The following is a 14,959-nucleotide window of genomic DNA, read 5'->3' on the forward strand; positions in this document are numbered from 1 at the left end:
ATATACATGATAGGAAGTTTTTGCCCTCCCTTAAGAAAATTTTAAACCGCCATTATCCAGCAGTTGATACCAGATTCACTTGCATAAATCCTAGAAATATTGGTAGCTTCCTAAAACACAAAGAGAAATTGCCCTCCTTGATGCAATCCGGTGTAGTGAATTTATTTAATTGCTGCCGATGTAATCAGCAGACCTACGTAGGAAGTACGCGCCGGTTGCTCAAAGTGAGATGTGATGCTCATAGAGGTGGTAAGTTACCGAACGGGCAGCAAATTATCCACCCCTGAACAATCAAATATTAGGAATCACGCCAGAATCGTAGGGCAGAGATAGATTATAACAACTTTAAGGTCATTATGACGTCACCATATGAACACCACCTCCTCGTTCTTGAAAGTTTGGCAATTAAGAAAACTGGTACCTTCACTTAACAACCATACTACCTCAGTACCTTTGTATATAGCATAAAGACACGTCACTTCTTCTTCTTTGCCTCTTCTTGACTTTTTTTTCCACCGTCCTGACACGGAAACGGCGGGACTCTGCTTGAGCAAGGTATTTTCCTCATTTTTAATATTTTTATATTTATATATACATATATTCTGTTTAATGTTTTTAATTCGTATTTTACTTAGAAATATTTTAATTTTTTATGATTTTACATTTCCTTTTCTGAATATGTTATGTATTGATGTAATACTCATTCTTTGAGATTTTTTAATTCGTAATTTTCTACTTAGAAATACTTTAATTTATAATAATTTTACGTTAACTCCTAATTGTTTGGTAATGATGTAATATTTATTTTCTTGCCTTTAGCCTGAAGATGGGACTTTGTCTCGAACGTCGTAGCAATAAAGAATCATGTAATGTGCCATGTCCTTCTGTATCCCGTACCTATATATATATATATATATATATATATATATATATATATATATATATATATATATATATATATATATATATATATTATATATATATATATATATATATATATATATATATATGTATATATATATATATATATATATATATATATATATACTATATATATATATATATATGTGTGTATATATGTATATATATATATATATATATATATATATATATATATATATATATATATATATATATATATGTTCCCGGCAGTGCTGTAACCCAAAAAGCTGTGGACACTGGAACATTATAATAGTAATGGGAATAAATGGTGCTCATGGTACCTTAAAGCCCCCATAAAACCAGGGTACGGTGCCGTAAAAATGCTTATGGCACCATAAAATCAGGTTAATGGTGCCATGAGCCCGGCACTGTAAAGTCGGAATGCTGTAACCTGAGGCCGCTGTAAGCCGGGACTGCTGTAACCCGGGGCACAGTCGGTATATGTGTGTTTGTGTCTATATTTTTTTCATCCTCTTTGTTTTTGTTTGTAAGCAGATACTTTTCACTTGGCTTATGGATCTGAGTGATCATTTCTTTTCTTTTTTTTTTCTTTTTTATAAAAACTGGGTTACCAAATCTAATAACATACTTATTGTCAAGTTTGATATCCTTAAGATCTCATAATATTATGGGATTGTCACTGACTTAAAGAAGCTTTCCAAAGCATTTCTTAAATAACATCATATTAATAGATATAGTTTATGGATATCTTCTTGATGGATCATGGTAGCCACATGCAGTTACAACTGCTTCTCAGGAGTACAACTTATGTTAGTGTAAGAAAAACAAATCTGAATTTCATGGACAAAGCATTTTTCACCTTTACAGCTGCAAGCGGATACCATTGCGTGAATGTGACAGTTCCCAGCAGCATTGGCTATACTTCTGTGCTAGAAATTTCTGGAAAAATAAACAGCGCGTCCATCTCCGAAAAACGCGACCTGATTCTTGTGTCCCTCATGCAGGCTTTTATTCAAACCGACAAGTATCTGTACATGCCTGGCCAGTTAGTACAATTCCGCATCCTGACCATTACTGGAGCGAAAGCTCTCGTTTCTTATGAAGATATTCCTGAGATATGGATCAACTCACCGAAAGGCAGTAGGTTGACTCAGTGGAAAAACACTCCCAATCCAGCTGGACTGCTGCAGTTGGACTTCCAGTTAGCTGAGGAAGTGGAAAAGGTAAGGATTTCTTCGAAGATAAGAGAAGGCATTATCGTGCCTTCAGATTCTTTGATGTTACTTTCCTGACAAATGAGCTGTCTTGATTTCGTTGAAGGAAGTACAGGCTGACCATAAAGTCCCAGTACCATTAAGAGTATTTATTGCTCAGAAACCATATAACATAGAGTAATGGAGTTTTTTTTGTAGAATGTTCTACATTTCCTCAAGTTTACATTCAGAGCACTTCATTCTATAAAAAAAACTGCATTAATCTATGCAGTTTTTCTCGCTCTTCAATAACGACAGAACTAGAAGTAATGGGACTGGCTGGAGAAGAAGTTTGAGGTGAAACTGAGAGAACTTATGATATCATTCTTCGCAGGGCACTTACCAGATTTTCGTGAGGACCAAAGAGACAAAAGCATCGCAGAGTTTCAAAGTGGAAGAATATGTGTTGCCAAGATTCAGCCTCACCATTCAGCCACCCCCTTATGTTCTGGCAACCGACAAAGAAATAATTTTCTCTGTATGTGCCAAGTGAGTACTTAATGGACTTTTGTATTTTCAGTAATAAACAGGAGAAGTTTCAGGGATTAGAAATAATGAATCTTTTTCATATGTCATAAATGAGGAAGTCCTGTTAAAATTAAGCATACCCTATATATATATATATATATATATATATATATATATATATATATATATATATAAGTCATATCACATTACCGTGATTCATATACATATATCGAGCTACAATGTCCTTTAATGTCTAATTCGCTCTACCTCGGAATTAATATATTTTCATATATGCTTAACCGAAAGGGAATTTTTTTTTCACCGCGAGAGGCATAAGTTTTATGTCGTCTCTCACCCTCAAATACCTTTCGTGCTCAGGTAATTCGTTGGTTTGGAGACAACATCAACCCTCCTCGACTTCGGTGGCGTTGTAGTACTTATGACGTCCTGGATTTTGAATGTCTTCTTGGGTTCACGCCTGGACCAGGCAAATCTATTATCGGGAAAAAAAAATTCCCCCCCCTTCGGTTAAGCATATATGAAAAATATTAATTAATGCCGAGGTAGAGCGAATTAGATATTAAAGGACATTGTAGCTCGATATATATATATATATATATATATATATATATATATATATATATATATATATATATATATATATATATATATATATATATATATATATATATAATATATATATATATATATATATATATATATATATATATATATATATATATATATATATATATATATATATATATAGTATGTGTGTGTTATTCCTATAATTAACCTTTTTCTATATTCATTCCCATGACATACTTTCAGCAGTTATTTTACAATTCCCCAGGTGGCTCAGGTTTTTAGCACCTGGTCACCATATTGAACTAAGTACTCTAAAATCAATGATATCATTGAAAGAAGCCAGACAACGAGTTATTCAGACCACCACCATAGAGTCTTTAAAAAAATGTTTAATTTCACATTCAAGCATCCTCATTCTGAAATTCTTTCTCAAAAGGTACACCTATGGTCAGCCGGTTAACGGGACCCTCACGCTGTCTTTGGGCAATTCGTATTCATATTATTCTTATTACTACGACGATCAATCAACCCCGTTTCTATATGTGGAGAAGGTAAGCTTTTTTTGTTTGCAAACAAGCGATTTGCTGTTTTCTATGTAAAAAATAAAATGATATATCAGAAACGAAAATCCTATGGAATTGATTTACAATTTACAAATGGAGATGAACTCATCCAGTCGTCCTGTTAGTGGTATTTACCTCCCTTTATGACAAAAAATCATTGATAAACCTCAACAATCTGTTCTTGTCTTAGTTTTGATTATTATGGTACTCATGGGTTTTAAATCTGACAAAAACACTTGAACTTGTTCAGTATGAATAAATGTTAATGCACTCAGAAAAAACATTCTGTGATCAGTTAGTTGTTTTAAAGTTACTATGCAGCATGGCGGATGATTTCATATCCTTAAAGCGATATGTATATACCTGCTCTTATATGTGTTAGACTATTTTTTTGTTCTTCTTATTTTCAATGCATTCTATTAATGCCTGGTGGTAGAAGTGAATAACTGAAAATTTATATTTCCAAATGGAGAATTTGCTTGCCTGAGTAAACTCTTGTCTTAGCTGTAAGATTAATGTTATTGTAAAATAATCAATTACTTTCATCTTAGATATTCTATAAATACTTCCTTAGACATTCAGTGGTTGTGACGAAGTCAGTGTAGCAACGGATGACATTGGCTACGCCGGATATCAAATAGAAGTGAAAGGTTCTTTTGTCGAAGAGGGAACAGGCAACGTCGTGAATACCACAGCCACTGTGGAAGTGCAATATCAATCCCATAATTTAGAAACTATTACCACTGAAGAAAGCTTGAAACCGGGACTGCCGTTTAATTTCAGAGTAAGTTGACTGTCTTCCAAAGTTTTCCTACAAGCTTAAACACAATTCAAGAGTAACAATTTCTACACAACATTGTTGGTGGATTTCAAGATATATCAGCACTCCAACTTTTACATTGCAGTTTTTCTGTTCAACTTACAGCAAACATGATGCTGCTTATGTAACCAAAAACTGCATAAGTAACAATTGTTTGGATCATTCCAGTAAGCTGCCTAATAAATATAATAAAAATAATACTACTTTTTCAACAGTTCATTGATGACCTAAAAATTATATTTTAAATTTTCTTCCAATTGCCCATTCTAATGAGGAGTGATTTATGAATATAACTAATATTGTATGACGAAGTGAAGTTTGTATCTTTGCATTGTCATTTTTATGGCCACGAACGTAAAGAATAAGGAAATAAAAAAATTTAACGAATGGAGATACGTATCCCCCAAGAATCACTCCATTCTTGTTAACTCCTGAATCTTCTCTCATACTGACAATATCATAACTTTCTCAGTAACCTACTTTTGCATTTGAATCCTCTAGCACGAGCACCCTTCATAGTCTACAAAGCCAGAAGGACACGCCAACACTCTAGCACAGAGACATACAATTGCAAGAGTGTATATTGCTTAGCCTCTGAAGTCATTCATTCTTATTCACATATATTACCAGATTAAGGGTTTTTATTCTATTTTTTCTTAATCACCATTCAGTATCAAGCGTATCTTTTAAGACAATAGCGCATACACAGTACACAGGAACTTGCTATGGAAGGCTTGTTAGAAAAAAGAATATATATATATATATATATATATATATATATATATATATATATATATATATATATATATATATATATATATATATATATATATATATATATCGAACTACAAATGTCCTTTAATATCTAATTCGCTCTACCTCGGAATTAATATATTTTCATATATGTTTAATCGAGGGGGAATTTATTAAGCGATAATAGAATTGGCGATCGACAGGCGCGAACCATCGACCTTTCAATTCCAGGACTGGCAGTGAAAGGTCGATGGTTCGCGCCTGTCGATCGCCAATTCTATTATCGCTTAATAAATTCCCCCTCGGTTAAACATATATGAAAATATATTAATTCCGGGTAGAGCGAATTAGATATTAAAGGACATTCGTGATTTCGTTCTATAAGTATATGAAATCACGTAATGTGATAGACTTATATATAGATATTTTATATATTAATATATATATATATTTATATATATATATATATATAATATATATATATATATATATATATATATATATATATATATTTGGAGGAAGACAATGTTAAAGAAGCTGGACAGCTATGAAATTGTAGAAAACGCCGTATCTAGCTGACAATGTGTCCGAAAGGGCTCTGCACAAGAGGTACATAAAGGACTGTCCAGGTGACACGAACAACCTGGTCGTGTCCCTTTGAAACAGTTTGTTTCAGAATGGGTTTTTCTCCTGCAGGTGAAGGTGACTAAACTAGGTTCTCCGACACCCGAGGGCGAAATTGTTACAGTATGTCCGACCTATGGCTATCCTTGTAAAAACTACACAGTGGATGAATCCGGTATAATCAACGCCATCGTTCCTCCTCACTATTTTGAGGATTACTCAAATTTCTATTTGAGGGTAAGTTCAAAAATCATCAGCAACCAATTCAGTTCATAGTGTCAAAGTAGTTACTTGGTAGCTGAAGATGAATGCAGATGTTGTAACTGGTTTTCGTAAAGTGTTGCAATACTTTCATTCAGTGGTTCATTGGAAAGTGCTGAACTTTTGTTGTTGTTCCGTGCAGATATTCCATTAATACCCCTGGGTAACTGTTAAAAAGCTTCACAATAAAGAGAAAGGTGACTTCATTAACGTCTTATTTAAAATATCAATCTTGCTACATTTATTGTCATTACAGGCAGAAGCCCTCGGTGGATCTCAGGAAGGCAATTTGGGCTGGCTATATCCTGGTTCGGCCATAGCATTCCAGAGAAAATTCTTTTCTCCATCTCAATCCAGTCTCAGCCTGGGGTTGCTGCCTAAGTCACACGAATGTTCAACTAATGGAGAAACAATCACAATCCCTGTGATGTTTGTAGCTAACGACACTTCTTCCATCTTTCTCCACATCCAGGTAAGTTCATTGCTCCAACATTTTATGTTACTGTTAATTGGTGAATAATTCAGGAAGTATTCTGCTGTTAACAAAAACTAGTTTATGTAAGTAACAATACTTGTTAGCTGTGGCAACTAAATCCTTGTAACAGATTATCTTTAAAAGCGCTAATAATACGCCATCCAGAAAATTCTGATTGGGGTCTATTGTTGCATAAAAAATCGGATAATAATTCATATGGCTACTATATATTCCCTCTAACAGTGTCTCTTCGAAAATGGAGATCCTCGCCATAACCTGAGACATCACGTTAAACAACGGCCAGTTTTCTCTAAAATTTTGTGGTCATGATTACTCGTGTATCCTTTTCCTGTCAATATGTTCCCTGGAAAATTGAGTGAGATATCAGCCTCAGGCTCTTCCTTAATTCTGATGAGATGAAGTAGATGAGGAAGGCAACAACAACTTACCTGAATTAGTCAATCTGTGCAGTGCCATTATAACCTATTCCTATCTTCTGGAAGAACATTGAGAGGGTTTGAAGGTGTCCAAGCAAAGCAAAACTTGAGAATTCCATGCCTGAAATAAAGAAAAACGTTTTTAAATAATGACAAATGTTTAAAAGATAAATCAGGATTCATTAATGGAAGAATAATAATCTTAAAGCAAAACGATGTACAGGTTAGAAAGTCGAAGGCAATGTTTCATTGTGTTTGGAAGTAGCAATGCAACGTTCCTCAAATTTAAGTAGCATTTTCTTTACTAAATTACTTTGCTTTTGAGTGGTTACGAACACGACGGTTAGTGACATGTATTATTATTAGTGCATCACCATTGATTTTAGCATATCTCTAATTTTGTGTCCCAAAATAAGAAACCAGCTTTAGGAGGAAATCCTCTGTTACTGTCATAGGGTCTCCTCTACTCGTAAACAGTAATAACTCTGCTACGAAGATTGTTCTACAGCTTTTCAGAGGAGAGGGAGCAAGACTTTGGGTGTCTTGCAGTTCGATGCTGTTGTGTCAGTTACAAAAAATAAAAACTGAGGGAAATAAGGGATTTTCAAATTAAGATCATTTGACCCTCATTCAAAACCAGATCCCTCAAGACACCCTGATGCGAGAAAAGATATGCTTGAGACTTTATATTAATTAACCCTTTCATGCACAAACAACACATATGTGCATCTGATTCACACCACTTCAATGAACTCGTGTGTGTGCATCAGAAAATATTTGTTTTATTGCCCCTTTGTCCTATCATACCCAACACAAACATCAATGAATTATATATCAAAAGAAAGTTAACCTATTTTACTTTCGCGCTGAATAAAAAAACTGAGCTATCTCAGTTTAGCAATTTTTGGTGATCTAAGAAAAAAGTGGCAAAACAATTTTCCAATATGGCTAACTTCAACTCGTGATACAGACGCTTTATTCTGGTTTTAGGGATTTATTCTAGCATATCAGAATAAAGTATAACTCATTATCTATATAATGACATCAAATTCATTAATGTAGCATATAACAGGTTACACAGAGCAAGTGTTTTTCCTGCAGGTGTTCTCGAGAGGTCAGATCACCTACATCAGCGAAGAAGCACATGACTTAACTCCAAATGACCTCCCAATCAGCGAGTCAGATCTTCTGGAGCCTTTGCAACCACTCAATGACAGCAGCCTCATCAGAGGATACTTCAACATTGACATTCCCTTAGGGCCATTGACTTCACCTTATCTTAAGGCAAGTTTTGAGGCGAATTATTGATATAAGGGATTTTATTTAGGTAGTTATTTCTCAATGTTCGTCATTTTCCTAACTGTGGCTGTTGTCCAACCGAAATGAATCACTGAAAAAAGATAATAATAAGATGTTGTCATACGTATAAACCTTTGTTAATGTTTATAAAGAAGAACCCCTAATCCCTCTCCCACAGGTCCTGATATGGTACTCCCGCAGCGATGGTGAGGTCGTATCAGCCTCTGCAAAGGCTGACGTGAGCAAATGTCTCAGGAACCCGACCTCTCTCAGGTGGGAGACGAAAACGGACGCTTTGCCCTCTCCAAAGGATGACGTCACTCTTGTCCTTTCGTCCGCGCCGAGCTCCGTCTGTGGCTTAGGTTTGTGTCCTCCAACAGTACATGTGGTGTGAAGTTACATTTAATTGTATACATGAAGACAAGAGGTTTTGATAAAGGAGTTGTTGCAGATTAGCTTCTGAAAACATTAAGTTTTTTTATTTTGTCTAAGGAAGGAGTATAAGCTAGCATGATATAACTGGAGTCACCCATCAGACATCGAACCTAAAGACATTCTATAATGCTTGTTGCTCCTTTTCCACAGGGGTGGTGGATGAAAGCGTTGAACTGCTCTCTGGAGGGCAGCGAGGAACCCCGACACTTGAAACAATATTCAAGTTGTTTGAAGAAGCAGAAGTTAGCGAGTGGGAAAACTCACAAGTCAATGATTATCTTTATTGCAATGGCAATAACGAAAACCCTGTTATCGGTAAGTACTAGATCAGTGGTTGGTAGAGGTGGAGCAGGCTTATGCTTCCACAGGATGTTTATATGGTTAGGTATTTGGTAATAAGAAGATTTTAGGCTCAGGGTGGACCTGTCAACTCGAACCAACCAAACGAGACAGGTTGGTGTTGTAATGACGTGAAGAAGATATTCTGATGATATATAATGATAAGCAAAGATGATATCACTCTTGTGATATGTTTATTTTGAGTTGATATTACTGAATAAAATAGCTGAATCTTATAAATATTAATCACTTAATTTTTTTTACACCACTCGGCAGATTATGATTATGGTACTGCAGTGCCAGTAAGTCGAAAAAAAAGTGCTCATGGATACAGTTATTTTATTGACGCCTTGAAATCTTTTGATGTGAGTTTTTACTTTTTTTTTTCTTTATAAATAACCATATTTCTTTTGCCCTTGACAGGAACTTGCCTCCCCTTCTCTCTCCCTCTCCCTCTTGTGCTCTTCAATGTTTGAGAAGTCTGTATTCCAAATTTATCAGAAATGTATCCATAAAAAAACAATTTTTGAAGTCACCAATCCCTGAGATATATAGGCAGTACCCGGTTATCGGCTGGGGTTGCGTTCACAATGCTATGATGCTAACTGAAAATCGGCAATAACAGCACTTATCGACACTGATAACTGGGGATCAGCACTGCTGTTAAGTGGGGATATGCGCCAATAACCTGAGATTGGCACCGATAAACAAAGATCGGCGCCGAAAATCCAGTTATCATCATCCCTTGACATAACCGGGGACTGTCTGTACAATTACCTAATATAACTATATATATATAATATATATATAATATATATGTATATATAATATAATATACATAAATATATAATTATATATAATAATATATAGTATATTATATATATATATATAATATATATATATATAGAATTGTATGTCGATATTATAATATATATATATATATATATATTAATATTCTAAATATATATATATATAATATAATATTATATATGTTAATTGTACAGACAGTCCCCCGGTTATGTCAAGGGATGATGATAACTGGATTTTTCGGGCGCCGATCTTTGTTTATTGGTGCCAATCTCAGGTTTTGGCGCATATCCTCACTTAACAGCACTTATGATCCCCAGTTATCAGTGCCGATCAACGCTGTTATCGCCGATTTTCACTTAGCATCATATCATTGTGAACAGAACCCCAGCCGATATATATATATATATATATATATATATATATATATATATATATATTATATATATTATGACCAGTAAAAATGTTGTGTTATAACAGAATTCCATCAAATAAAAGGAGCCCATAAAAAAACACCAAAATATAGAGAGAAATACTATATTTCAGAGAGTGCTGTCTCATTCATCTACCTGAAGAGGGAGGCAGCAGTCTCTGAAATATAGCATTTCTCTCTCTATATTTTGGCGTTTTTATGGGCTCCTTTTATTTGATATATATATATATATATATATATATATATATATATATATATATATATATATATATATATATATAGGTTTTGCCAAAATTATTCTTGTAATCATTAAGAAAAAATCTTCCCTATGTCATAATGATAATCTTGCCAGTTAAAACTCTTTGTTTCTATTCATTACAAAAAACTAAATTACTTCCAACTTCGTAAGTAAAATTTAAATATGAACCTCTTCATACTTAAAGAATGAATCAGACATGTCATTATCAGTTTATTATGTTTCCATGTTTTTTTTTCGTAGGAGGCCGGAGTATATGTTATAAGCGATCTGACGCTGGAGACAAGGCCGTGTCAGTATTATTTTCAGTATGATTATGTATGTAAGTATCTGCTTTGCTTTTCACACCTAGTTTATTGTCTCTTGCTTCACATGTGTTAACATAATTGATTAAATCAGAAGGGAACAGTTCGAACAAGTATTATTTAGAACGTGAAGGATGTCCGTTTCATCTCTAGTCGTGACAAGACACAACCACAGAGGGAATGGCGGGGTGGGGGTGGGAGCAGACCACCTCAGTGGCCAAATCTAGGACCCAGTGAGATGAATAGTGTTGGGAAAGGCTTGGCTTAAAACTTTTATTTATTTATCAAGTTACTCGTTTATAGTTTTCTTTTTCAATAGGTGGAATTCTCTTGTTTCTGTAATTCCCTTTACTTCCTCTGACTTCTTCTTAATGAACAACTTAATATTATTTGGAAGCTTGAAGAATTTCATGTCAGTGGCCCCTTTGGTGGGCTTCTTCCATACGAATAGGTTTCACCTACTGAATAATTATTATCAATAATAATAACCGGAGTTGCAGTTCGAGGATTACCGACCATCACTGCATTACTTACCGACTGTTAACATCCTAATCATTTTAACGTTTGCGCTGAATTAATAAGGTGCTTTTCCAAAGGCTGTTTAGGTTTGGTCTTCCTCACGTTGTCTTTAGCATGAGTGTTTATAAACCACTTACTACTTACTTTTATGCTGGAGTTAATGCTCAAGATATTTGCTGAACCAATCGTGATGTTAACTTCATCTGTGATTGGACATCACACCATACGTAAACAATGTATGTAAATATATGTGTGTATATATATAATTATGTGTTTAGTTTTTTTTTTCACATACGCTGCAAAATTTTTCGTATCACAAACATTAAGCCACAATTCTCGTTTAATATCAAATTCACTCGGCCTGGGAGTAAACATAACAAACCGGGGGAGAAATTTACAATTGATGATCGATTTGTCAGCCCTCCACTAAAGACTAAGACTGATATTCAAGTTAACACCAATGTCGATTCTATTCAAATGTCCTTGTTTAGACGCTGACTATGATAGTGTGGGTGGAGGTGGAGGTGGATTTGGAGCTGCCAATGGCGGTGTGGGTGGAGGTGGAGGCGTATTAGTACCAGCCCCGACAACTCCAGCAGGAGCTCCCACATCAGCTCCCGATGGAAATTTCAAATGTCCTTCTTTTTTTTAGACCCTGAGTATGATAATGTGGGTGGAGGTGGAGGTGGAGGTGGAGCTGCCATTGGCGGTGCGGGTGTCGGTGACGGTGGAGACGTATTAGAAGCAGCCCCGACAGCTCCCGGTGGAGCTCCCGCACCAGCTCCTGACTATACAGATGAATTGGATAAAGCCCGTAAGTCCGGAAAAAGTGTAGCTTGGCGAGATGGATCCCTACTTCCCCGAAACGTGGCTGTGGGAAATCGTTGTTATTGGGTAGGTTTGAATTCGGTCTATATCCTAAGCTCTAAAACAAATGCCTTGTAGGGGGATAGTGCTGGCAGTGTGCCGCATGTGGTGCAATGTAGTCATTACTTAAGGTTCTTTGCAGCGTCCCTTCCTTAAGCTTCCCATTCACGACCCCCTTTCATTTTGTTGACTGTACCTCCGTTCATATTCTCTTTCTTCCATCTTGTTTTCCACCTTCACCTAACAATTGATTCATATTGCAACTGCGACGTATTCCTCCTGTACACCTTTCAAACCATTTTACTGTCAATTTCAGTTTCAGCACAGTGTGACCTCATACGTCCCAGCGCTTGGCCTTTGGCCTCAATTCTACATTCTATTTCACTCTAAAACAAATGGTTTATCTCTAATGCAAGTGGTAATGAATCATGATTAGTCAAAAATCCGTATATGTAAGTGACAGTAACCTGTATGTATATGGAAGGTATTATCATTATCATTACTTAGTCATAATGACCAAACTTTGCTGGAAAAAACCTTATGAAATTGTTTCTAACAATCCCAATCTATTTCTCTTAGTATGTTACAGTTTTCGAATTTATAATGAATTATTTCTGTAGGAAAAAAAAGAATAAATAAATAAAAAACTCAATTTTTGCGGAGCGTTTTGGTTGTCTAGGCGAAAACTATTTAGTCATCAAAAGACCTTTATTTCCTGAGTCAGGTGGCATTGATATTTTTATCCAAAATCTGTGTGAACAACTATTCATTTTTCTCTTTGCTATCCGGAGGCCTTTTTGCCCATCCTTAAAGGTTTCTGTATTTATGTAATATTTGCTCAACTAGAATAAGCATTATACTGAAGCACTTCGAACGCCTCCTGACCCTGTCCACAGCGAGAGTGGCGAGACGGCAAAGGAGGTCGAACTTCCGGACACTGTGACGACGTGGGTGGGCGAGGCCATCTGCCTCCATCCAGAGTTGGGCATCGGACTGAGCCCCAAATCCTCCATCACCTCCTTCGTGCCCTTCTTCCTGGACCTCAGTCACCCAGCCACTGCCCGCAGGAACGAGAAAGTCCCCGTCCTGGTCTCCGTCTTCAATTACCTGACCGAAAGTCTGCCTGTAAGTGATGGTCCCAGGGATGGAATTGCATTCCTCTGAAGAAGGTCTTCCTGGCAATGGTTCGCTCTTCTTTTCAGTGACCCATAGCTGCCAGTTTTGCTCTTGTTTAGAAAAGAAACGATTGATATTCTGTTACACGTGCCTGTCCCTTGTAAATATATATCAACACTCATACTACAGAGTCCACGCTAACATAAATGGATAATGCTTTCCTCATACACCAGGTGACCGTTGAGTTGCTGCCAAGCGCCGAATACACGTCTCCGACATATTCGACGAAGACCTGCGTCTCCGGCAGCGGGAAGGAAGTGGTGCAGTTCCTGGTGGTGCCTCTGGAGGCCGGGGACGTCAACCTCACCTTCAGTGCCTCCATCAACACTGCCGACGGAAGTTGTGGCGGGACAGTTGATGTCAAAAGGAGGTAAAAGGGAAGAGGAATTTGTGATTCCCGTCTCATTTGGCCGAGTTTGGCTCAAACTATGTTAAATGACGTTCTGTTTTCATGTGATACATTGAAAACAAAATAGATACATTTTACTTAAAGACTGAATATTTTCTAAACTTATTGGGCAAGTGAGTGAAATGTTTTACATATATGTCAGTATTAATATACTAATATCTGCCTTCTTTCAGCGCACCGTCATTCGCCCTTTGAAAGTGAAATTCGAAGGAATAACTAAAGCATCGACACATGGGCATTACTTATGTGGCAGTAAGTGATGAACTGTTGGAAGATTTCATTGTGGAAAATAATATGTACTACAACAAAAATGTAAAGAGAAGTTACAAGAATATTCACTTGCCTGTACACATACATTGCTCTGTTGTTAGCAATGTGTGCCTTACATAAGATCAACATTGCATAAGATGGTTATTTGAAGTAGGTTTTTATTTGTCTGGGCAGATGACAGCGCCTTTACGTGGTCCGTCGAGAGTTATCCTGAGACTGTCAACGGCTCAGATAAAATTTACATCTCTGCTTCCGCTGACCTCCTAGGACCGACCCTTGAGGTAAAAAGAATTCCTCCCAGTTGCTGGAGTCAGTATAGTAATTGTTACTATAAATATCACATCTAAAAACTTGGACAATGCCATTCATGTCACTTAACCCATCAGCAGTTCCTGTGGTGATTCATTTGTACCATTTTTTAGAACCTGGGAAACCTGATCCGAATGCCTTATGGCTGTGGTGAACAAAATATGCTGACTTTGCCCCAAACATATACGTGATTGCAAATACCTGGCATCGTCAGGTCAGCTCACTCCCACAGTCGAGGCTCAGCTTCTGAACTACATGAAAACAGGTAAGGAACTCCTTTTGTTAGTGAGGGTATGTCTGGTAATAGTTAGATTTAAGAACATAATTTACATTTCTGCAGTCTGAAAAACTGCCCGTGGTGCATGGCAATTAATGTAGCATTCTTCCATA

At 36.2% G+C, this 14,959-nt stretch overlaps 1 protein-coding gene and 1 long non-coding RNA gene across 2 annotated transcripts in view; both read left to right on the top strand.

Moving 5' to 3' along the window:
• LOC135222135 (alpha-1-inhibitor 3-like) overlaps nucleotides 1-14,959 on the top strand; it is a 77,871-nt gene that overhangs the window by 4,731 nt on the left and 58,181 nt on the right. The window contains 13 exon segments of the mRNA XM_064260303.1: nucleotides 1,771-2,126; nucleotides 2,491-2,645; nucleotides 3,649-3,763; nucleotides 4,350-4,559; nucleotides 6,045-6,209; nucleotides 6,490-6,705; nucleotides 8,247-8,429; nucleotides 8,623-8,806; nucleotides 9,030-9,203; nucleotides 9,495-9,520; nucleotides 13,252-13,530; nucleotides 13,755-13,920; nucleotides 14,784-14,834. Coding sequence (XP_064116373.1) covers nucleotides 1,902-2,126; nucleotides 2,491-2,645; nucleotides 3,649-3,763; nucleotides 4,350-4,559; nucleotides 6,045-6,209; nucleotides 6,490-6,705; nucleotides 8,247-8,429; nucleotides 8,623-8,806; nucleotides 9,030-9,203; nucleotides 9,495-9,520; nucleotides 13,252-13,530; nucleotides 13,755-13,920; nucleotides 14,784-14,834 — 2,149 coding nt within the window. The 5' untranslated portion in view covers nucleotides 1,771-1,901.
• Nucleotides 14,166-14,745, top strand: LOC135221615 (uncharacterized). Its single transcript, XR_010316048.1, has 3 exons — nucleotides 14,166-14,242; nucleotides 14,435-14,541; nucleotides 14,683-14,745. It is a non-coding gene; the product is annotated as an uncharacterized LOC135221615 (long non-coding RNA).

Source organism: Macrobrachium nipponense, chromosome 3 (genome assembly GCF_015104395.2).
Source record: "Macrobrachium nipponense isolate FS-2020 chromosome 3, ASM1510439v2, whole genome shotgun sequence".
NCBI lineage: Eukaryota > Metazoa > Arthropoda > Malacostraca > Decapoda > Palaemonidae > Macrobrachium > Macrobrachium nipponense.